Consider the following 25,697-nt stretch of genomic DNA (forward strand, 5'->3'; position numbering starts at 1 on the left):
CACCCCTCCCACTCTCATCACCTCCCCACCGCGCTCCCCCTCCAATCATTACCCCTCATCACCACTCCCCCTCCCCTTGCCATCCCAACTCTTTTTCGTCCCACCACTAGTTCTGCCCACTCCCTGCTCTTTCCGTCCCCTCTCCCCACCCCCCTCTGTTCAGTGAGTCTAGTGAAAGGCTAATGATGTTTTTGTATTCGCAACCACATTATCAGAGGGTTTTTTCCCTGACTTTTGTTTACAGAATGGTGAATTGGGTGGCAAACTTCTGGAGTACAATTCCTTGCGGAGAGACTTTGTACCATTCCTTTTAAATTTTTTAAGAGAACAGACAAACCAACTAATTCCAAATGGTCCATCAACTCCTGCAAAAACATCCTCCGTCAAGGGACTGAAACCTGCCCGGTGCCATCGGGATTGGAATGAAAGTAACCAGACAGAGACAAAAGGCAGTAACACAGAAACACCAAAAGGGACCAGAGTGCAGTTATTCCTCGACACGCCAAACAATTCCTTGAATTTGGGCAGTTCATTCGAATTTCCCTCATCCAATGGCACTTCCTTCTTTTCAAAATCTAACAGCGACTTAAACAGTATAGACTCCTCTGTTAGCCCAGACTTCAGCAGTGGCGCTACATCACGCTATGGTGAACGACGGTCAGCTCAGAGGGCCAACCTTGGGCAGTTCATCGTCCAAGGCCATGAAAGCCAATCTCAGCGCCGTGCCAAGAAGAAAAATATGCTAGTCAGTGGCCGCCATGTAGCCAAGGACACAGCAAAGAGCCCAGCTGAAGATGATGCTGGAACTTGGAATGGCAATAAGAGGAGGATAGAGTTTGTTAATACGACTTCACCTGCAGCTCAGTTAAATATAAATAACTTGGAAGAATTTCCACCAGTGGGTGCAGTAATATCGGGAAGGTAATGTGAATCTGTTTTAATGAATTATTTCTCATTTCAGCAAATGTTAGCAATTGGAGTTCTTCACTTTTATCTGAAAGGTCAGCTGTGGATGTGTGGGAACACCTTTTGCCTCGGAGTCAGAAAGTTTTAGGTTGAAGTCCCACTCTTGAGGTTTTAGCACATAATCCAGGGTGACAGCTCAGTACAATATTGAGGGACTGCTGCATTGTTGCATATGTCATACTTCGTTGCAGACATTAAACACTGGCCTCACCAGCCTTCTCGAGTGAAGGTAAGAAGATTACTTAGCTATGCCAATATTTCTCAAGTAATGCCACTTTTTAAAATAGAAATTTCTATGGAACCCCTACAGTGTGGAAACAGGCCCTTCGGCCCAACAAGTCCACACCGCCCCTCAGAGCACCCCACCCAGACCCGTTCCCCAAACCTACCTAATCTACACGTACCTGAACATTATGGGCCAATCCACCTAGCGGCACGTCTTTGGACTGTGGGGAGGAAACCCACGCACACACAGGGAGATGTGCAAATTCTGCACAGACGGTTGGGAACAAGGGGGTATCGAACCAGGACCCCGGCGCTGTGAGGCAGCAGTGCTAGCCACTTGGCCTCCCCCAAATTATCTGGTCATTATTGCTGTCTGCAGAATGTTAATCTGGACAATTTGGTTGTCATGTCTGGATTTTGTGAAAGGCACCTTTAAATGTAAACTTTCCAGTTATGATTTATGTGATTTTCAGTTGCATGTACATGGCACATTATGTAAGTCTCAACCTTATTGCAGTTGACTTTTTGTGAAAATTGCATTCAATGATTAGGTCTCCTTTATTTGATTGTAAAGCAATTCCATAGAACTTGACTTAAAGTTTAAATGTGTAAGGTGCACCTGAGCCTTTACTGAATCCCTCAGCTTTACAATTCCAGTATTGGTCTTGCCCTTCCAAATTTGTGTATACAGCAGTCTAGTTATTGTTGGCTATAAGTCATTCATGAATGGTAGGAACAATTTGAAGTGACAAAATAAGAGATCAGTGCAAGTATTCTGACATAAAAAATTCACTTGAATGTTTCCTATTGCATATTAATGTCAAATTATTAACTGGGAAATTGAGCCACCTTCCCATGCTTTTTAGGCAGAATGACTGCTTGCTTTATTCTGAAGTTAGCCAATTAAAATAGCAGTGCTTGAAACTTAGATTGGCTCATAAGACCATAAGATATAAGAGCAGAATTTGGCTGTTTGGTCCATTAAACCTCAACTCCATTCTCCTGCCTTCTCCCCATATCCTTTGATACTCTTACTAATCAAGAACATATCTATCTCTGCCTTAAATTCACTTAATACTTGCTACTCTGCAGCAATGAGTTTTACAGATTCACTAACCTCTGGCTGAAGAAATTTCTCCTCATCCCAGTTCTAAAGGGTTGTCCCGGCTGTCAGTATTCTCTAAAATGCAATCAGATCCACCAAACCACCCCGCTCTCCCCCCCCCCCCCCCCCCCCTCTTCCCCCCCCCGCCCCCCCCCCCCCCCAACAATATTACTGACTCAGTCGTCGACAAACCCTTCAGGTCTTCATCGGCTGAGTGCCAATGTATCTTACATGACAAAGACCTGTCATGTTGGATAAAGCTGACAGCTCCTAGTCCGGGCACAGAGATTTGATTTGATTGGATTTAGTACTGTACCGAGGTACAGTGAAAATTATTGTCTTATGTGCTTTACATCCAAACCGTACTACATAAGTACACCAGGATAACAGAACAGAGCGCAGGATACAGTGTTACAGCTGTCAAGATGTATAGAGTATAGTAGGGGGCTGAGTACGCAACCTTTTGGGGCACCAGTGTTGAGGATTATCATGAAAGTGTTGTTGTTACTTATCCTTACTGACTGCAGTCTGTTGGTCAGGAAGTCGAGAATCTAAGTTACAGAGGGGGTAGCAGAAACCTAGGTTCTAGAGTTTGGAGATGAGATGGTTTGGAATTATGGTGTTGAAGGTGGAGCTGCAGTCAATAAGTAGGAGCCTGACTTGGGTATCTTTGTTCAGATGTTCCAGGGATGAATGTAGGGCCAGAGAGATGACATCTGCCAGGTGTATCTGAGGCTGTTGGTACAGGTGACATCGATTTACTGACCTTGTGTTCAAAGCAAGCATAAAATACACTGAGCTCATTGGGTAGGGATGTACAGTTGCCCACAGTTCTGTTGGACTTTGCTTTGTAGCCAGTTATGTCATGTAAGCTGTGCCACAAACGATGGATGTCCATGTGGTTTTGGTATTGCCTGTTGGCATCCCTGATGGCCTTGTATTTCCTGTATAAGTCCAGGTCACCTGACTTGAATACCTCAGACCTGGACTTCAGTAGGGAGTGGATCTCCCGGTTCATCCATGGTTTCCGGTTGGAAACATTTGGATTAACTTCATGCAGTCGTCTACACACTTGCTGATCGGGTCTGTAACGGTAGTGGCATACTAGTTTAGGTTGGCCGCTGAGTTCTTGACTATGGACTAATTCACTGACTAGTTGAAGCCCTTCTGTTTCCTAAGACCAACATTGCACTACTTTCTGTACTGGGTCCTCATGCTTCAGTTTCTGCTTGTAAGCTGGGAGAAGGAGCATGGCGTTATGGTATGGTTTTCCAAAATGCTGATAGAGATGGAGTGGTAAGCATCTTTGGTTGTGTAACAATGGACAAGGACGTTTGGACCTCTGGTGGGACAGGAGACGTGTTGGTGGTATTTTGGTAGTACGTTCTTGAGTTGGCCTGGTTGAAGATTTGTCTGCTCTAAATTCTTTTGAGAAATGACCCCAGATCTATCTGACTCTATAATTTATGTACGAATCTGATTTTGGGTCAGAGGAGAAAAGGAGGGGAATTTAGTAAACATGTTTGTGGTGCACTATCTCTGTGCCATGAAGTCCCACCTGCACCAGAAGAGAGTAGTAGCATCTCTGAACAGGTTGTTTTGAAAATATGAGCCATCCCGGAAATTCTTCCCGTGCCCTTCAACATGTCTTTGCCTGCTGTTGCACACTGTCCAATTCCTTACTTTTGTTGATCACTCAGATACACCCTGGTGCAGCATTCTATCTTATGGCAGCAGAGATCCCCAGTAGAGGACTCTTTCCAAAGGAGTCCTCCACTTTTCCATCAGCAATCTAGGGTGGATGGTGCTGCACAAAGCAGTCTCGTGAAATAATAGATTAAGTAAATTCAATGGGTGCGTAGCCACAAGCAGTCCTGGGGAACAGTTTTCAGCATTTAGGTTGAATGTTTTTTATTGCAGCCCCACTTTAGTTTTTTAAAGGGGCTCCTCCTAAATTTTTGGTTGCACTGTAGGACTTTGGTCCAGATCTGCGGGCACCCAATTTGGAAAGGAGTCAGTGAGCTGTCTTCTTAGGCCTGCTTCTGAGCTTGGCCAGTAGTGGTGAATAACAGATCCAGGAAGAGGTCATTGTGCTTGACTGTCTGCCCCTCTTTCGCAGTTATGTCCAGTTTTATGGTTATTTAGAGGCATCACGTGGTGTCCACCGGCCTCATAAAGGCCTGTAGAGACTGGTGGGCATCACGGTTTGGAATACTCTGGGCTTGTGGTATTATCGCTAGACTGTAATCTGAGCGACTCGTCCTGAGGACTCGGTTCGAATCCCCCCATGGGAGATGGTGGAATTTGAATTCAGTTTAAAAAAATCAGGGATTAAGAGTCTAATGATAGTTGTGAAATCGCTGTTGATTGTTGGAAAAAGCCCATCAGATCACAAATGTCCTTCAGGGAAGGAGACTGTCATTGTTACCTGGTCGGCCTACACATGATTCCAGACCCACAGTGATGGGTACTTAGGGATGGGCAATAAATGTTGGCCTAGTCAGCAACACCCACATCCTATGAATGAATAATGAATAAATAGATCATCACCCTGGCCTCTGTCAAGGTTGGAGATTAACCCTATTGTAGATTTTTAAAATTTCTGTTCCTCTTTCATAAGTTTCTGTTGACTGTTTGATTTTGTTTGTCACAGTGCTCTATCATAGGCATTTAACCTGAATGCAGTTCTGTTTGAAAGAGTAGAAATGATAAAAATAGGAGCAGGATAGGCTATTCAACTTTTGATCTGCTCCACTATTTAATATGATCATGGCTGATCATTTAACTGACAACTTTTTCCACTTTTTCCTTCATACCCTTTGATTCCTTCAGTCCTAAGAACTATATCTAACCCCCTCTTGAAAACATTCAATGTTCTGACCTCAACTGCTTTCTGTGGCAGAAAATTCCAAAGGCTCACCACTTTCTGGATGAAGAAATTTCTTCTTACCTAAGTGGCTTACCCTTTATCCTTCGATTGTGACCCCAGATTTTGGACTCCTGGTCATTGGGAACATCCTTCCCTATTTACCCTGTCAGAAATTTATAGGTTTCTATGAGTTTCCCCTACCTCCCATTCTTCTAAACCCCAGTTAACATAGTCCTAACCAATCCAGTCTCTCCAGTAGTCACTCCTGCCATCTGGTAGCCTCTGTTGTACGCCCAACTGCACCAACAGTCCAAGCAGCATCATAGGAGCAGAAAGGCTGACGTTTCGGGCCTAGACCCTTCATCAGAAACGTCAGCCTTTCTGCTCCTATGATGCTGCTTGGCCTGCTGTGTTCATCCAGCTCTGCACCTTGTTGTCTCGGATTCTCCGGCATCTGCAGTTCCTACTATCTCTGCACCAACAGTCCAGGTGTATTCTCACCCCATGTTGGACCTGTAGAACTGCAGCAAGACATCCCATTCTTGTATTCAGACCATCTCGCTATGAAGGTCAATGGCCAATCCACCGAGCCTGCACGTCTTTGGACTGTGGGAGGAAACTGGAACATCTGGAGGAAATCCATGCAGACACGGGGAGAATGTGCAAACTCCGCACAGACAGTCGCCTGAGGGTGGAATCGAACCCAGGTCCCTGGTGCTGTGAGGCAGCAGTGCTAACCACTGAGCTGGGGAGGAGGCCAACCAGGGCAATAACAGTTTAAGACAGACTGCTTTGATAAGTGCTTTGATAAAAGGTGGTGATATCACCCTTTTAAAGAAAAATTTTGCACACTTTGATTAGAATGACCTCTTTATTTTTAGTCAAAATAAATCTGTTATCACGTCTTTAATTTTAAATATTTGAAGGCTGACACTTTTTATTGAAGCACAAAGGCCTTCCTGAGACATTTTATATACTGGGCACAGAATGTTCAATTGAAATTCCCACAGTCTTCAGTGTTCTCATGCTCTGAGCAGCTGCAGTTACCCATATCAATCAATCATTCAAACCTTGCTTTTCATTTTCCTGAATGATTCCTTGTGGTTTGATTTGCTCAGAAGTGTCAAATGTGATGACTTGCTGAAGGCACAATATCCTTAAAAAAAACTTCAAAGATGGAAAGCAAAATTAGTCACCAAGATAGCAATGAGGTCACCAACATAGCAGTAAGAAGGAGTGTCTAAAAAGAGAAAGAAGGGAAGAAATCTAGACGTTTTGAGGAAATTTTTGAGCTTAGCACCTTGCCTTGTGAAGCCACGGTGGTGGGCAGTGACGGAGCAATGAAAATCAGGGATACTGAAAGTCCGGAATTGGTGAATGCAAATATCTCTGAGGGATTTGGGGGTGGGGCTTAGAAATGGTGAGGGTGAGGCTGTGGATGGATTTGAAAAAAAGGATGCCAAAATGTGCTGGTTGCTAGCAAACTAATGTCAGTCAGTGGAACTAATGTTGGCCAGTGAACACGGATGATCGGTGAAAATTAAGACTTGGAGGCATAGTTTTGAAGCTAACTACTGCTTTGGAGTGAGGCATTAAACTGGGACCACCTTCTGCTTCCTCAAGTGGATGGAAAAGATTGCATGATACTCTCATAAGGAGTTCTCCTAATGTGTCAGCCATAGTTTCTTCAATTAGTATCAGGAAAACAAATCATCTGATCGTAATCATAATACTGTCCTTTACTGCAGTGGCGTCCATATTTCCAAAGTCTTTGGCTGTAAAGTACATCAGGCTGTCCTGAGGCTATGTAGTATGGTGTAGTGGTCATGCTACCGTGCTAGCTAATGCTCTGGGGGACACTGATTCAAATCCCACCACAGTAGCTGGCAGTATTTGAATTTAATTAATAATATCAGTAATGGCGATCGTGACAACCTTCATGACTTGTTTAAAAAAAAAACTGGTTCACTCATGTCCTTTGTGTAAGAACTGCAGATTTCTTTCCCTTGCCTGGCCTATTTGTGACCTTGCACCCACACCAACATGAGAGCACAACTGCCCTCTGAAACATTCAGGTTTTGGGCAGTTAGGGATGGGTCTTGTTAGCATCATGCACCTCCCGTGAAAGGATAAAAGAATTAAATTCAAGTCCTTTGTACTACTGCGTGAAATTTTTCTATACTATAGTTACATGTATGTTTCAAAATAATTTTTATTCTTATTTCAGCAAAACAAAACCATCAAGAAGAATTAATCCTACTCCCGTCAGCGTAGAGCGGCTGCAGTCCAAACCGAAGATATGTTTCACTTCCATTCCTTTGAGCCAACCATTATCCTCCACGTGCTGTGTAGGAGCTGCTTCAGAGGCATTTGGGGCTGGACTGGAGGGATTTGCTGCAGTTTCATCTCCTAGCAGCTTGCAGGAAGAGCGTGAGATGCTGAAAATTGAAAGGTAATCTTCAAATAAAAAGTAATCCACTATGCATGTCAAGGAAACTTCTGTTTGCTCTCTTTGTATTTCTATTTCCCATTTTGCTCCACATTGCTGCACTTTTTTCAAAATGTAGTAGAGAAACCAATATTTCAGTCTGGAATCTGATCTAGAGTTTGAAGTGTACAAATGAAATATCGATTGACCTCAGCATATTTTTAAGCTATATCCATGTTTAGCGCTTGTTTCCTAGAAGTAATAGGATTGGAGAAAACTTCTTTGCAAACTTCCTCTATACTTTTTTATGCACCAATGTTGCAACACAAGAGGTGCAGAGTATAGACCCATTGTACAGTATGAGGGATTCTAGTTTCAGAGCAATGTTACAATGTACTAACATTTGAGAAAACAAGCGGGGAATGGAGGCACAGACTGAATAGTTGCTAAACATCACAGCTGTGGATTCAGGCACTGCCGTCATTTAGAGGGTTAAACCATGAGGTACTTTGTATAAACCTGACTTTTATTTCTTTGCGTATAGAAGTATTCGCTAGCCTGTATTGGTGCAGTTCTAAGAAGACTCCAGAAGTGCAACATCCTCCATGGTAGAGCAGCTTGCTTATTTGATACATATCCACTGCCTTAAACAGTCAGTATGGCTCCTGTACATACTACTACTTGGTGCACTTCCACACCTCATCAAGCTGCAGACACTTCCAAATCCATGACATCTACCATCTAGAAGGACGAGGGCAGCAGGAGCATGGGAAAATTGCTGCCTACATGTTCTCGTCTAAGTAAGGCACCATACTATCTTGGAACGATATCATTTCTTCACTGTTACTGGGTCAGAATAAGTAAGTTGCTTCTTACCAACACCACTGCCGGAGGACTTATGCAACATGAACTGTGGCAGCTCACCATCACCTCAAGGGCAACTAAAAGTTGACTCTTAATGTTGAACTTGGCCATGAAGCTCACATTCTGTGGATTAAAATAAATAAGAAGTTGTATCATTGTGGAAGAATTCTGTAAGATGTGAAAAATTCATTCCACTTAGGTGGTGAGAGTGCCAGGGGTTCGAGAAGACTGTTGAATAGGGGTGCATACCCCTATTAAACTTGAAACTCAAGACAGTGGAAGTGAAATCAGAAAATATTTTTTAACTCATGGTAGGAGAAATCTCGGGCTCTTTTGTGAAAATGTATGAATGCTGAGAGGCAGTTAGATTTTTCAAGAATGATACTGGAGTTTTTGATAAGTAAGGGTATCAAGGAATATTGAGCAAAACTAGACAAGTGGAGTTAAGGTGTCATCAACTAATTGGTGAAACAGGTTTGATGGGCTGAATAGCTTAATCTGGTGATTCTAATGAAGTACGAATTTTACAGTGACGAGGCTAGAAGGCAGACTGTTAACTTGCCTGTTTCTGTGGAACATATTAAGCTTGACAATGGTAATCTCTCTGAAATGATGTGAATTACTTCGCAATCTGACTTATTTTCTAACCACCTCATTCGCACACTAATCCAATTATTACCACACAAAGCTGTTTTGGTTTTGAGCACCTGAACATTTAAAACTTGCACATTACATGTGACGTAAATATTTTCAGTGGAAAAGATGTGCCACCTTGAGTTGTTTCTGATCTAACCCATTTTGATTAAGGGAGTAGATGAAAGTCAAAAAACTAATACCAGGTTTTGCAAATATTCTTTCAACGCAGTGCACATTTATTTAGAGTTGTTCAGTAGTGCAGAACTTGAGTATTATTGGAAAAAATAGCACATTTATTGGACGGTCTTCATCTTGCATTAACCAGGATGGTTTGAAAGAATGCTAATGCAAAGGGAAAGCAACCTTTGCACTGCAAAAGAGGAGGGTACTGTTTGGATGGCAGTGGATTGTAATTGGTAGTGGTATTATCAAGGAGAATATGCCAGTTAGTTAGCTGACTATTAACAGTTTGTTTTAAATTGCAAAACTGGTTTGTTGACTCTGGTCAAGGCATTGCCCTGAGAAATGAACCAGAGAATGTCTTTTACCACATTTTTGAGTTGAAACAGGCACAGGCGTGTACATGTTCTTTCAGTTCAAACAGGGCTCTGTATTACTATATATAGCTTCTAGGATGCGCAAGTGTGCCACACAGCAAACGTGGCTATCTTAAATTGGTTGCACATTTAGGATTAGTTAGCAAATGTCCATTTGTGGAATCGCACTGTTGTGAGTTAGCAGGCCTGGGCTGGTTAGGTATGGTCAGTACCAAGTTGTGAACAGCTGAAGGGATATACTATTGATATGATCTGCCAGTCTGTGGGATGTACATTCATTGCATAATGCCAGAATGTAAATTCATATACTATATTACTCATTTGTCTGATAGACAGAACATCTTTCAGACTTGTCGGAAGTATTCTGTTAGTGGTGAGCACCACTTGTGTTGCGACTGCATTCGAACAGCATGAAACAACTTGCTTCTGTTGTTGCTCAAACCTTTGAGATATTTTATCTTTACTGAACACTTTTGTCTTATTAAATAGAACATCCCTGTGGCAGTGTGCAATAAGAAAGATACTGACCATACTCAATCAACCCACGCTTGCAAAACTCAAAACATGGTGTCCAAATTTGGATGTGGTGACCTGATTTGACAGCATTTTCTAAATAATCCTGCATGTGCAAAGAATTACACTGACAATCAATTTAACATCGTCGGGCTTGCGGTACGTTGCATTTATGCATACTGGAACCTATATATGTTAATATGCAGGCTTTGCAGAGAGAAAGAACATATTGTGCATGTTGCAACTCCACAAAATAGATGGCAACTATTCTTTAATTATTAGAACACTGCTTTAACCAATCAGAACTGACCTACTTGGTTTACTTTTAAATAAAGCTTAGAGAGTAACTAGAGAGAGGATTGGGGCTCTTAAAGATCAAGGAAGTCATCTTTCTCTTGAACCCCAGGAGATAGAAGAGAAACTAAATGAATATTTTGTGTCAGTTGGAGAAAGAAATGGAGTCTAGAGAATGCAGAGAAATAAAATTTTGATGTTTTAAAAACAGTTCACATTACAGAGGAGGAAGTTAGGGAGGTCTTAGAAAATATAAAGGTGGATAAATCTCCAGGACCTGATGTAATGTATCCCAGAATGTTGGAAGTAACAGAGGAAGTTATGAGACCCCTTGCAGAAATATTTGCATCATCTGTAACTACGGGTGAGGTGCCTGATAACTGAAGGCTGGCTGATGTACCTTTTTTTAAGACAGGATGTAAGGAGAAACTGGGGAACGAAAGACCTGTGAGCCTGATTTCAGTGTGGGTAGATTGTTGGAGGTGATTATAAAAGATAGGATTGACATGTTTAGTGAGGCAAAAATTGATTGGGATAGTCAGCATGGTTTTTTGTGAGGAAAATAGTGTCTCACAAACTTGAGTTTTTGAGGAAGTTACCAAAAAGGTGGTTGATGGCAGAGAAGTAGACGTTGTTTATTTGGATTTTTGTAAAGCCTTTGACAAGATTCCGCCTGGTAGACTAGTAAAGTTAGGTCACTTGGGATTCAGGGTGAGCATGCCAATTGGATACATAACTGGCTTAATGGCAGGAGACAAAGAGTAATAATAGAGGGTTGCTTTTAGGATTGGAGGCCTGTGAACAGCTGTGTTCCAAGGGGTCGGATCTAGGTCCTCTTTTGTTTGTCATTTACAAAAATGTTTTGGATGAGAATATAGAAGGTGTGGTTAGTAAGTTTGTGGATGATAGCAAAATTGGTGGCATAGTAGACAATGAAGAAGGTTTTAAAGATTACAAAGGGATCTTGATCAAATGGGTTCAATGGGCTGAAAATGGCAGATGGAGTTCAGTCCGGATAAATGCGAGGTATTGCATTTTGGTACAGCAAACAAGGGTAGCACTTATACAGTTACTGGTAGGGCCTTGGGTAGTGTTGTAGAACAGAGGGCCCTAGGGGTGCAGGTATATAATTTAAAATTTGCATTGCATAGGAAGGATATTATCAAGCTGGAGAGGGGTCAGAAGAGATTTACCAGGATGTTGCTGGGAATGGAAGGTTTGAGTTGTAAAGATAGGCTGGGACTTCTTTTCACTGGAGCATAGGAGGCTGAAAGGTGACCTGGTAGAAGTTCATAAAATAATGAGAGTATAGTTGGAGATGATGGTAGTTGTCTTTTCCTTAAGATGTGAAATTTCAAGACAAGGAGACACGTTTTTAAGGTGAGAAGAGAGAGATTTTAAGAAAAGGCATGAGGTAAATTTTTTACACAGAGGGTGGTTCGCGTGTAGAGTGAACTTCCTGATGAAGTGGTGGATGGGGGTACAATTACAACGTTTAAAAGACATTTGGATGGATATCTGGTTTGGAGGGATATGGGCCAGGAGCAAGCAGGTGGAACTAGTTTAGTGTGGGACAGACTGGTTGGATTGAAGGGTCTGTTTTCATGCTGTAAGGCTCTATGATTCTATTGTTTGTTAGCTGTCTGTCACTGTCAAACTGTTATGTTCTCCATAATACCTCTACCAATCAGAGTTCACTTACCAATCATTCAGCACTCTCCTCTCATACTGTATATACTTTACATTGGCATTTTCTGCAAATTGGCATGATGAGTGCATAATGAAAAGCTTACCCAAAAATACATCAATTATTTTTTCAGAAACAGTATAGTTGCTTATTGGATGGGCACTTAATGAAGTGCGTTGGGCTGTTTTTCAATTTAAATAAATTGTGTTGATGCTACAAATTGGAATTATAGTACTATATAAGCACAGGAGAATGCAATTTAGCACAAAAGTGTAATTGTTTTATGAAAGTTGATTCAGAATCGGCTTCCACTGCCCTTTTCGGCAAGAATTTTGGGCTACAACAACTTACTGAATGAAGCAATTTGTTTCTTTTGCAAAATTTTTAAAAACTGTGCTCCCAGTTCTCAACCTTTCTATAAATGGAACAGTTTCTTCCTATCTACTCTGCCCAGATCCTTCATGATTTGTAAACTTCTTTCTGATTTCCCCTCAGCCTTCTCTTCTCCAAAGAAGATAGATTGGAGAAGTTGGGACTGAAACTTCTCATCTCTGCATTCTTATAAACCCCTGCTGCGCCATTTCCAGTGTACCTTCATAAAGCATTACACCCAGAAATGTGCAGAATACATCAGATGAGGTCTAAATAAACCTTCCAGCCTGAAAAATATTTTTAACCGTTACTGTCTGTTTTCTAAGTCTCAGCAGATTTTGTATCCACATTGCTGCTGTCCTTCCATGATCTAAAAGTTTCTTCTCAAATCATCTTGTATCGAATACCTTTTGAAAGCTCAAGTAAACCACAACAATAGCTTTGACCTCATCATCCCTCCTTGTTTCCTTTGGAGAAAAACGCTAGCAAGTTAGTTAGTTGGGCAATATTTCCCCTTAAAAATTCCATGCTGATTCTTCTGAGTTAACCAATAATTTTTTGGTGTGACTAGTAATTTTATTCTGAGTGTTTTTAGAAGGTTCTGCACTACTAAAGTTAAATGGTATGTAATTGTTGGGTCGATTTTTGCAACTTTTTGAACAATAGCATAACGTCTGCTGTTCTCAAATTCTCTGGTACCACCCTTGAAACCACTCAAGATTGAAGGATTTATTGTCTGTGTTTCCACAGTTTCCACTCTTATACTCTTATTTCCTTCAATATTGTTGGATGCATCTCATCTGGTCTTGGTGCCTCATCAACTTGAAGTACCTACAGCTTATTTAATACCTTTTCTTTATTAAATTTGTATCATTTTAGTGACTGTGTTTCCTCCTCTGACATCATTGCCTGTAGTATTTGCCTTGAAGGAAAGGCAGATGCAAAATATTCATTTAACTCCTGACTAATGCCTCTTGCCTCTATAAATCACCTTTTTGGTCCCTAGTTGACTCCACTGTTACTTTTACTGATGTGCTTATAGAAGACTTTGGGACTTCCCTTAGTAGCTATCAGCCTTTTTTTCATAGTCACTCTTTGGCTGTCTTATTTGCATTCTCACCTCTCTTCTCAAACTTGATTCTCCGTTGTATTTTCTACCTGATGTCTGTCAAAATCACGTTTTTTTTTCCTTCTTTAACTTAATTTCTACCTTTGTCATCCTTGGAGCCCTTGATCTGTTTGTCCTACCTTTCGTTTTTGAGGGAATATACTTTGACTCTCTCTGAGCCATCTCCTCTTTAGAGGTAATCCATTGTTCAGCTACTGCTTTTCTGCCAGCTTTTGATTCTAGTCTAACTGGCCCAGCTATGTTCTTGCTCTGTTGAAGTTGCTTTCTTGTCAGTTAATTGTTTGTACTCTGGATTAATGATTGTCATTTCCACCATCACCCTAAACCTTATGATGCGATAATCACTGTTCCCCAAATATTTGCCCACTGTCACTGGATCTGTTGGCCCACCTCATTCCCAAAAGAACCAGGCCCAGCAGCTCTCCTTTCTAGGGCTGAACATATACTGATGTCAGAAATTCTCCTGCACTCAACACAGGAACACCTGCCCTTTGCTGTCTCTACACTAACACTATCTCAATCTATATATGTGTAGTTAAGGTACCCCATTATAGCTACTCAATGATGTTTTCACCGCTCTGTAATGCAAAGTTAAGTTCCATAAAATTTTTAATCCCACTTCCTTTTGAGAAATCATGTTCTTCACATAGCGTTTTTCAGTGTCCTGGCTTTAAATCTATTAAATCCATTGGTAGCAGCTTCAGGGCCTTTTTGGTGTCTCGTTCCATATGAGTGAAATAATGTGCACTAGGATGCTCTCTGTTTCATTTGTATCACCTTACAATTACCTGACTTCAAAATCCTCTGTAGGTGTACTTGTCTATTTGTGAATCCTTGAGTTTGAAATCAATGACTGTAACGAGATAGAAATAGTTTATCTGCAGTTAACAGAATTTTTGATAGTTATCTTATTGATTGCATCACCTAGGACTACTACAAACAAATAAACTGATTTCTCCCTGCAGAGTCATTACCATAATTCACTGAAAGCACATTTGAGTGCTGGTGATAGGCTGCAAATTCACCCTCAGAAAAGTAGCTCAAAGTTGCTGTCAGAGATGCAAGGGAAAATAGTAGAAATTCTAATGAAAATTAGGTTAATGGCCTCTAACAACCTACAAAAGGTAAATTTATTTGTATTTTAACTTTTCTCTTTTCGAATTCTTCTATATTGAGTTTCTGAGTAGTGCATGATCACAGAATTGTTATCGTGCAGAGGCCATTCAACCATCTATTTTGACTCCAAGTTCTAGTTACAGAGAACTGTTGGTACAGTCCTGGGAGTTGGTCATCTGTTCAACCTTTGAGTTGAGAAGTGGCACATGATAAAGGAATATTCAGGTGAGAGGGTTGAAACAAAAGATAAAATGAAATAATCTGCCGCTTACTAATTGTGTTTAAGTAACAAGAAATAAAAGGATAAACAATAAAGTTTTACTTCTACAGAGCTTCTTTGGACATGTGACACTGAACATTTTTCTTATTTAATTACCATTTTTATTGTCCTACAGGTTTACATTTTTAATTAATAACTTGCTAAATGGCACATGGAAAATTGAAGGAAATCAGAACTGTGTATGTAGCGATTTTATACCTTTCCTAGAGGCTTTTACATTAACAATTATTTTCATACATTTTGTTTTCAAATGAAATAGATCCAAGTTGCTTCAGCAGTCAATGGTTTTCGAGTCAGTCCCACCTACTAAATGCCAGTATGGAAGATCTTCTAGTACATCCTCAGACAGTATTGCTGTATGTGCTGACATAAGCAAAGTTTCTTATAGAAGCCAGTTGGATATCTTGGCTCAGCTATACTCTGCCTGTATTTCTGGTACGTGAGTTTGTTTAATGTAATGAGTAAAAGAACCCAGAGGAAAGATGTGGTTTATTTGAATGCAACGAGTTATGATCTGAAATATACTGTTTGAGTGGGTAGTGAAATCAGATTAAACATGTATGTTTCTGTGTATATGTACATATATACACACACGAAAAGGAAATTTTCAGGGCAACGAGAAATCTGAATTAATTGGATAACTTGCTCAACAAAAGCTATAGTGCGAATAACCTTCTGTGCTATAGCATTCCAATTCCTAGTGTAGAGCTAAAACAACTGATTTAAAGTAATCTGAGCTATGCCAATTTAATGCATTTGAAATGTACAGTACTAGTTTATATATCTTATGTTGAAATACAGTGTTTTGTTTGATGGAAGAATATCCTGATTCCTTCAGAGAAAAATTCTAGGTATAGGCCTAGTTCATAGTGTATTTAAAATACCTGGTAAGCCCCTCCATGAAGGGTTATTTACGGTAGATTTTGTAGTCACTATGCGCACGACTTCTTCAAGTTTCCCCATTGCAGTCACTCACGTTGGGTACTCACCAGGGGCGTTTGTCAAAGGACAATGTCAGCTCGATGAGGCAAATAAAAATTAAAACCATTTTCCTCCTTCTCAGTTTGTTACTTTCCATTCTTTTCTTTCAATGAACTGGTTCTTAGAGATGTTTTCTCATGTCCAGTTTTAAGATTATAACTAATTTGCAGATTAGATGTCTTGCAGCTAACATTTGAACTCCAGTCTCTGGATTCAAGTCCAAGAATTTAGTGATGCCAGGACTCGACATTCTCTAATTAATTAGTCATTTTCATAGGTAGTTCACAGTACTTTGCATTGAGTCCATTCTGACAGCTCTGCTGGCAGCTCTGTTAGATGGGGCAAAATAGTAATGCAGCCACATGGCTCTTTGGCAATAAAGTGACTTCTTAACCAAGTGTAAAGAGGTCCATGATGCAGATTGCAAGAAGGCGGTTTGGAAAAAGGGAGATGGTTGAGACATGTAGATGTAAATAATTAATGTTGTGTTCTTGTAATTTTAGAAAACTTAGTGCCAAACATTTTTCTGGAGCTGTTCTTTATACTGCAGTTGTTAACGTCCAGGGGTGGAGCATCAACAGATGATCTGGAAGATAAGGTAGAATATTCTACTGAGGTGAAAGGTAAGTGTGAGTCTTTCTTTTATTAAACACAGTTCTTCAAACCAAGTGGTAACTTTCTCACTAACTGAGTTTAAGGTAATTTAGTATGTTGCTTAGTCTGTGGAAGGGGCACTCCTTGTTAACGTGCAGCTTGAGTCTCAAGGGTGGGAATAGCAGGGGCATTAGCAAACATTTCAATGCTGCAGGAAATGTGCTAGAGGACTGGAAGACAGCCAATGTGACACTGTTATTCAAGAAGGGAGCCAGAGATAAAGCAGGAAACTACTGGCCTGGAAATTTAACCTCAGTGCTGTTCTGAATCCACATAATAGGAAGGATATGATTGTACTGAAGAGATGCAGCGAAGATTTACTAGGATGTAGTCTGGGTTGGAGAGTTTCAGATATGAAGAGAGATTGAACGGACTGGGATTGTTTTGCTTGGAGTAGAGAAGACTGAGGGGGTGAACATGATTGAGATGTATAAAATTGAGGGGATTCACAGGTGATGTGAGGAAAAGCTTTTTTCACCCAGAGGGTGGTGGGCCAAATGAAGGCATATGGGATTAGAATAGTTAGGTGGTTGTTTCTGACTGACACAGTCTTGATGGGCGTGCGGGCCTTTTTCTAAGCTGTAGACTTCAATAACTCTCTCCACAAGTGCGTAAGGATGTTTGCATTGAGGCCCAGCAGTAAAATTTCCAAGATGGCAGCGCAGGCAAGATAGGCAGTGTTCAGGCTCCTGGGCACATCCATTCCAGACCACTTCCTCCCTCTTTCCTTACCCTCTTGTTTGTTTGTTCGTTCTTTCGTGCATTCGTCCTTTCGTTCGTTCTTTCGTACTTCTTTTTCTTCTTTTTCCTGTCAGTGATGGCAGAAAAGTTGACATTGTGGAGGAGGGCAGCTGGAGCTGGTGAGGCAACGGCCTGGCCTGGCAGTGTAGCCAGGCACTTCTGGCTGTGGTAAGCCTGGAGCCGGAACTCCTCGTTATAGGCATGGCAGTGGCAGCAGCTCCTGGTTGTGGTAGACCTCTGGTTATTGGCGAGGTGGCGACAGCAGCGGAGCCAGGGGCTCCTATTTGCAGGGCACATGTGGGTCCAGCATCGAATCTGGCATCGGTGGGCCCAGCAATAAAGAGATAGCGCCTGAAGAGTCGCGACTCTGAGATTGGTGGGTCTGGCTGAGGGATGTGCTGAGGTGTCAGTGGTCAGCTGGCTTATTGCGGAGATGGCGGAATGAAGATGGACTCTTTTTATCCTTAAACTATTCAAAATGGCACTGATTGTGGTGACTGTCGAATGTTTTCATTGTATTTCACAGTGTTGCTCATTATAGAGTACAGGTGACAATAAATCATCATTCATAAGTCATCATTCAGCAAGTTGGCCGCACGGGGTCCTTGGCTTGTACTGAATCTACTTAACAAGTACCACAGTGGTAGTTCAAAGTCAGCCATTGGCATATGAGATTTGTTGCAAGGAATTTGTTAATGACTTCCCAAGTTTCCGATTCCTTGGCCAAAGATCTTGCTTGAGAGCTTTTGGCCATATGGGGTGCTAAGATGGACGGTGGTAAGTATGTTGAACAACTCATCATAGAGTGGGTAAGTGAGGTGTAGCATGACCAGCATATGGGTTTTCATCAGTTTGTGGATGTATGGAGGGAAATGCTGTTTGTGAGGACAGGAAGCCAAAGTTGGATTTTGAGCAGAGGTGATTGTTGTGCATCAGCAAGATGTGTGTGAGATGATCTTTGCCAGACATGTGCATGTGCACATGTATATGATTGAGCAAGTGCTGAGGTCAGGATTCCCGTGACAACAGCATCCGTCGCCGATCTAGCAACTTTTGCTGGTAGGCTATTTCTGGTTTGACCTTTGCCACCTTTTTATTCTTTCTGGAAAGATTGACTCTAGATACACTCTAGATTTGTTCCAAGTATGTTAGACATGAAAACGGCATCTGTGGGGAGAAAGCAGTGTCAACATTTGAGTTATCGGGGTCACTGAACTCAAAATGTTGGGTTGAAATCATGGTTCAATCTCTGACCATCATTATAGATACGGAATTCTTTTTTTGGCACTGGTGTTTTCGAGATAGGATACACTGGATATGGTTTTAAACAGATTCATTCTGCAATAGTCTGTGAACATGTCCACTGTGGTTCTGATCCAGGGTGCAGAAGGATGGAGCTTGGGTAGCGCAACAGATCTCATCAGCATAGATGAATGTGCATTTGCCAGATACTAATCGAAGATACTTATATTGCACTCAGGATTCAAACCAAATGCAAGATGTATGAAACAACCAATGCGAATGAATGGAAAGAAGGAACTTGAGTTTTTGTAGCACCTTTCACAACCTCAGGATGCCCCAAAAACACTTCATAGCTAATGGCAAGCTTTTTTTAGAAATGACTGGTGTAACATAGGCAGTCAGGTTGCAGACAGCAAAGTCCCACAAGCAACAATGTGTTAATGACCTGACAAGGACAATTGGAGATGGACAATAAAATGCTGAGCCTAGCCAGCAATGTCCATTTTTCATAAGTGTATTAAAAAACATCCATGGAAGTTAAATAGAATGGACAACAGTGGGGAATTGAAAACCAGATAAAAGGGAGTTTAAAACCAGAATTACAGAGCCATTCTTACCAAAAGTCCTCCATCTATACTGAATGGGAGGCAGCTGGGAGCATGATCAGAGTAGTCCGACTTTACCCTTCCCTGAAAGATGTGCATTTGCCTGCATTAATTTTTAGGCACAAGCTATTTACTGAAGTCTTTTGAAGAGACTTGATTCTCTGTTTATTCTGGTAACATACAATCAGGAGTAGGCTGTTCAATTCTCTGAGCATGTCTATAATTCAGATGAATTTTGGTTGGCGTACAGTGTCCACAATAGTTGGTTTTGTAATGCTGTGATGTTATGAGGGCAGGGTTTTTGATCCAAAACTCACTTTAGGTAACTGAACATATGATTCAGGCTGACAGCCCAATGTAATACTGGGAGTGCTACATTGTTGGAAGTGCCTTTTTTTTGATGGATGTTAAAATGAGGGCCTTTTTCCTATTTGGATAAATGTAAAAGATCCTGCATGTGAAGAAGAGCAGGAGAGCCCTCCCCTGTTCCATGGCCAAAGTCTCATTCAAATAAATGAACAAATGGATTATTACATGGAAATGATTGGAACTTGCTGTGTGCAATTTGACTACCGTTTTGTCAACTTAGAACATTTGGCTATAAAACAATAGAATGTCTTGAAACTTGAAAGGTGCTGATCAGGGTGCCGCCTCAGATAATTATGCCAGTTCTGCCTATGTGGTGTAATGTTGTGAAAAGTTTTTAAGGATAACCTGGAAAATATTACGTTGTAAAGATTGCATGTATTTTTCTTATCTCATCTGCATTTTTATAATTTATCTCTGAATGTAAAATTAATTTATTTTACAGATGTGGAAAGGCAGTATTTCAGGAGTGTGCATAATTGCACTTACTTTGCTGTCAGAGTTCTAGAAACACAGTTCACGTGAGTTGTTTCTCTGCTTTGAATTCGCATATTTCTAAAAATGTGGGTATAATGACAGTGCAAATGCATAAGAGTTCTCTTTGGCTGAATTTACTTTGGTATCTTTTAAAGAACACAGAATAGTACAGAAAAGGAACAGGCCCTTCAGCCCACAATGTTGGGCTGAACATGACGCCAAATTAAACCAATCCCTTCTGCATTCCCATGGTCCACATCCCTCCATTTCTTGCCTAGTTAGTACTTATCTGAAAGCCCTTTAAATGTCCATATTGTTTCTGCCTCCACCACTACCCCTGACAGTGCATTCTAGCACCTACCACTCTGTGTTTTAAAAAAAACTTGCCTCACGTATTTCCTTTGAACTTTCACCCTCTCACCTTAAATGCATGCCCTCTAGTATTAGACAGTTTAACTCTGGGGTAAGAAGATTCTGATTGTCAACCCTATTCATGCCTCTCATTTTATAAAGTTCTATCAGGCCTCCCCTCAGCCTCTGCCGCTACAGAGAAAACAACCCTAGTTTGTCCAGCCTCTTACCCTTTAATCCAGGCAGCATCCAGGTAAACCTCCTCTCCAAAACCTCCACATCCTTCCTGTAATGTAGTGACCAGAAGTGGGCACAATAACCTAAGTATGGCCTAACCAAAGTTTTATAAAGCTGCAACATCACTTCCTAACTCTTGTACTCAATGCAAGATCAGCTTTTTTTGTGATAATGTACTAGCCAGGGAGGGAAGTAAAACCTTTACTATTCATCACTGAATAGAGGTTTGGTTTAAAGATTAAAATTCTAAACATGTATGTGCACGTTCGATGTCTGAGGACAGCGAAATGTTGAAGTTGAAGAGTGCAATGGGTAGCTTTCAGCTTTTCCTTCCATTCACATTTCCATTCCATTCTCCCAGTTTTTCTGTCACCATTGCATTTATTCTGATGATGCCATCTCCTGTGGGGAGTGGGCAGGCTCTCAAATATCCTCAACTGAGGATTCTCCACCACCGTGGTTCTCAGGGCCCTTGGCTGTATCTGACCGATTTCCCACACTTCTGTTAACCGTTTCTTCTCTTCCCTCCCACAACACTAATGGGGACCCCTGATCCTCACTTTTCTAATTTATTGAATGTCCTAGTTTGGAGAGAGAAAATTAGTCACCAGCCAATCTCGGGTCTCTTTGCTGTGATGGCACACTTAGATTTTCTTTGGAATTTAGGTGCTCAGCTGTGAACATGCAGATTGTCTCCCACTGCTCCCTCTCAGTCTTGTCCTGTTATGCTCTGTCTCTAGTCCCTCTTAATCTTGTCCTGTTATCTTCCCTTACTGCTTCTCCTCAGTCCTATGCTGTTATAGCTGGACACTGCTCCGTCTCAGTCTCACTCTGTTACCTTATCTCATAACTACCTCTCAGCCTCGCTCTCTTGTCCTTGCTTACTGCTCCTTTCAGCCTCGGTTTTTTTATTTTGTCTCACTGTTCCCTCTCTGCCTCATTCTGCTATTCTTGATCACTGCTCCCTCTTAGCCTCATTCCATTATCTTTGCTAACTGCTCTCTGTCTGTCTCACTCTATTATCTGCTATTTAATGCTGTACCAGAGAATACTTAATGGCTGTTACCTTCATGGCTTAAATTGTGAGAGGGTATTTTTAATTAAAGTTGGCGAATGTATCTGATCGAATAATATGGAGATTTGTTTCATTTTTTGTAGGATAATTTCTTATTTAGATAAGGGGACTATAAGACTTCTTGGTGAGAATGACCGGCTTGGTACGTTCTCTGCATCGTTGCGTGAACGGTTGACCCATGCCAATGAGGTCAGTGCTGCACAGGTGAGAATACATACCATTTGTGCTGTTGTATATTAGGTGATGGTTATCCAATTTCAATTTTTAATCAAATGTTACATCTGTCATTTGTGGCTATATCATGATCTCTCTGAATTAACGTGAAATTTGTATAATGTAAACCTTGTCTATTCAACTTGACCTCCAAATGTAATCTTTAACCCATGGTGTAATTCTTGTGTATCTGTACTCTGTACTTCAGTGTTTGTATGTTCTCCCTGAAGTATAGTGCCCATCACTAAATGCAGTTACTCCAACCAGTCTCTCTGTGTCCCCACCTTAACGAATTTCGGGCACGACACGACGTCGAACTCTTCCGTCTTCGCCTCCATGTTCATTTCTTTGGACCAGAGTCCTCTCCCCGTCCCACAGACCCCTTACCCAACTCCAACCCTCTCCCTTCACCTGGACCCCTCCCTCCGGCCTTTTACCTGCAATCGATCTGTTCATTGAGAACTGTTGACGTGACATTAGTCGCCTCAATTTCTCTGCCCCTCTCACCAAATCCAACCTATCTCCCTCCGAACTGACTGCAGTCCGTGCACTCAGATCTAACCCTGGCTTTGTCATTAAGCCTGCCGATAAGGGTGGTGCTGTTGTAGTCTGATGTACTGACCTCTACCTTGCAGAGGCTGAGTGCCAACTCTCAAATACCTCCTCCTACCTTCCCCTGGACCATGACCCCACCATGGCACATCAGGCCATTGTATTCACCACGGTAACTGATCTCATTTCATCCGGTGATCTTCCACCTCTGCTTCCAAGCTCATAGACCCCAGCCCCCCACAGCTCGTTTCTACCTCCTGCCAAAAATCCACAAACAGGACTGTCCAGGCAGACCCATTGTTTCAGCCTGCTCGTGCCCCACAAAACTCATCTCTTCCTGTATTGACTCAGTCTTCTACCCCCTGGTCCAGTCCCTGCCTACATATATCTATGATTCATCTGACGCCTTACATCGTTTTCAAAACTCCTAGTTTACCGGTTCCAGCCACCTCCTTTTTACCATGGATGTGCCATCCCTTTACACGTCCATTCCCCACCAGGAGGGTCTTAAGGCTCTCCGCTTCTTCCTGGAGCAATGAACCATGCCCACCCACCACCACTCTCTTCTGCTTGGCCGAGCTTGTCCTCACTCTCAACAACTTCTCTTTCAACTCCTCTCATTTTCTTCAGGTAAAAGGGGTTGCCATGGGTCCTAGTTATGCCTGTCTCTTCATGGGGTATGTGGAACATTCCTTGTTCCAGTCGTATTCCGGCCCCCACCCACAACTCTTTCTCCGATACATCGATGATATAGTTGATGCTGCTTCCCTCTCTCTTCTGGAATTGGAAAACTTCATCAATTTTGCCTCCAATTTCCACCCTGCCGTCATGTTCATCTGGTCTATCGCTGACTCCTCCTTTCCCTTCCTTGACATTTCGTTTCCATTTCTGGGGATAGACTGACCACTAATATACATTACAAACCCACTGACTCCCACAGCTATCTGGACTATACATCCTCACACCCTGTTTCCTGTAAAGACTCCATCCGATTCTCTCAGTTCCTCCGTCTCCATCGCATATGTTCAGATGAGGCCAACTTCGACAAGGGAACCTCCGAAATGTCCACCTTCTTCCTCAACCGAGGATTCCCCACCTCCGTTGTCGACAGGGCCCTCAATCAGGTCCGACCCATCTCCCACACTTCCGCCCTCACCCCTTCTCTTCCCTCCCGCAATAGCAATAGGGTTCCCCTTATCCTCACCTACCATCCCACCAGCATCCATATCCAGAAGGTCATCAGACGCCATTTCCGCCACCTCCAGCAAGATGCCACCACCAGATACATATTCCCCTCCCCTCCCTTGTCCGCCTTCCACAGGGACTGTTCCCTCCGGGACACCCTGGTCCACACTTCCTTCACCCCCAACACATCCCCACAGCCCTACGGCACCTTCCCCTATAACCGGCGAAGGTGCAACACCTGCCCATTTACCTCCTCCCTCCCCAGAATCCAAGGGCCCAAACATACCTTCCAGGTGAAGCAACGTTTCACCTGCACTTCCCAGAATCTGGTCTACTGTATTTGCTGCTCACAATGTGGTTTTCTCTATACTGGGGAAACGAAGCGTAGACTTGGCGACTGCTTCGCAGAACATCTACATTTCTGCTCGCAAAAAAGACCCTGAACTACCTGTTGCCTGCCACTTCAACGCACCACCCTGCTTCCTGGCCAACATCTCGGTCTCTGGCTTGCTGCAGTGTTCCAGCAAAGCCCAACGCAAGCTGGAGGAACAACACCTCATTTTCTGCTTGAGGACCCTATAGCCCTCTGGATTCAATATTGAGTTTAATAATTTTAGGGCTTAAACTCTCCCATGTCCCAGCCCCCTATCCCACACACCAGGCCTTGTTACCACATAGCCTGCCATTACACACCCCCTATTGTTAGTCACTAACAGTGCCCATTAACAACTACTTGCTCTCCCAGCCTGATCGTTAGCAACTCCTTTGTCTGTCCAACTGTCTTTCTCTCTCTTTGGGCACAATCCTATCGTTTACTCCCTATCCCACCCACCTCCCTATTTTCTGCATATAAACTGACGTTTTCCCAGCCACTATCAGTTCTGAGGAGGGGTCACCGGACCCGAAACGTTAACTCTGTTTTTTCCTTCACAGATGCTGCCAGACCTGCTGAGCTTTTCCAACAACTTTGTTTTTGTTCTTGATTTACAGCATCCGCAGTTCTTTCGGTTTTTATTCTAACGAGGTTCTGTTCAGCTGTGATATAACTTGCATGTTCTTGAGATACAATCCAACCTTCCAGTCACTTTTCCTCAATTATCTACATCTGAATCCCATTGCTATACCTTTGTACAATGTAACTTTTCTCTGGTTTGATGTCACATCAGGTTATGGTTTTAAAATATCAACTAATTCTTGAAAACCTATCCTTTATTTGGCTTGCATCTGGTTATCTGAGTGCCAGAGCATTGCCCTGACAGAACCTCACAAAATTCCACTGCCATTATGGAGTACTTACTTAAATGCTTTCATCACCTAACACTATGATGGAGCTACTTACATGACCTTTCAGGTTTTGTATTCCTCTGAACCCTCTAAAAGCCATAATTATGGCTTTAAAGTGTGCTAATAATAGTGAACGTACACCAGAGGGTGGCACAGTGGTTAGCACTGCCACCTCTCAGCACCAGAGACCCAGGTTCAGTACCAGCCTTTGGATGACTGTCTGTGTGAAGTTTGCATGTTCTCCCTGTGTCTGTGTGAGTTTCCAGACAGTGCTCTAGTTTCCTCCCTGAGTCCAAAAATATGCAGGTTAGGTGAATTGGCCGTACTAAATTGCCTCATAATGTTCAGGGATGTGTAGGTTAGCTGGATTAGCCATCATAAACGCAAGGTTACAGGGAAAGCGTGGGGGTGTGGGTCCGGGTGAGATACTCTTCGGAGAGTAGGTGCAGATTCAATGGGTCAAATGACCTGTTTCTGCACAGTAAGCATTCTATGATTCTGTTCTATCAGCATTATGAAAATGCTGACTAGTTGGGAAAAGTGAGTGGGTTCTGTTGAATATTTAATTCTCGTCACTGGATGCACTGCCAGTTATATGGAATGCTCTGCCTTATGTGTGCATCTTACTGTCAACATGTGTTCACAGATATGTTAGTTTATGAATGTCCATCTTGTAAATTTCGGACTTTGACA

At 42.1% G+C, this 25,697-nt stretch overlaps 1 protein-coding gene across 2 annotated transcripts in view; it reads left to right on the forward strand.

The window, feature by feature from the left end:
• The first annotated feature begins 244 nt into the window (after positions 1-244).
• The window catches only part of cdan1 (codanin 1), an 88,658-nt gene continuing 63,205 nt past the window's right edge, over positions 245-25,697 (forward strand). For both annotated transcript variants that reach the window (XM_048599611.1, XM_048599612.1), the window contains exons 1-6: positions 245-921; positions 7,393-7,617; positions 15,301-15,476; positions 16,526-16,645; positions 20,076-20,151; positions 21,854-21,974. In XM_048599611.1, the coding sequence (XP_048455568.1) occupies positions 740-921; positions 7,393-7,617; positions 15,301-15,476; positions 16,526-16,645; positions 20,076-20,151; positions 21,854-21,974 (900 nt within the window). In that variant the 5' untranslated portion in view covers positions 245-739. The remainder of the gene's footprint in view (positions 922-7,392; positions 7,618-15,300; positions 15,477-16,525; positions 16,646-20,075; positions 20,152-21,853; positions 21,975-25,697) is intronic.

The sequence above is a fragment of the Rhincodon typus genome, chromosome 8, assembly GCF_021869965.1.
Source record: "Rhincodon typus isolate 14 chromosome 8, sRhiTyp1.1, whole genome shotgun sequence".
NCBI lineage: Eukaryota > Metazoa > Chordata > Chondrichthyes > Orectolobiformes > Rhincodontidae > Rhincodon > Rhincodon typus.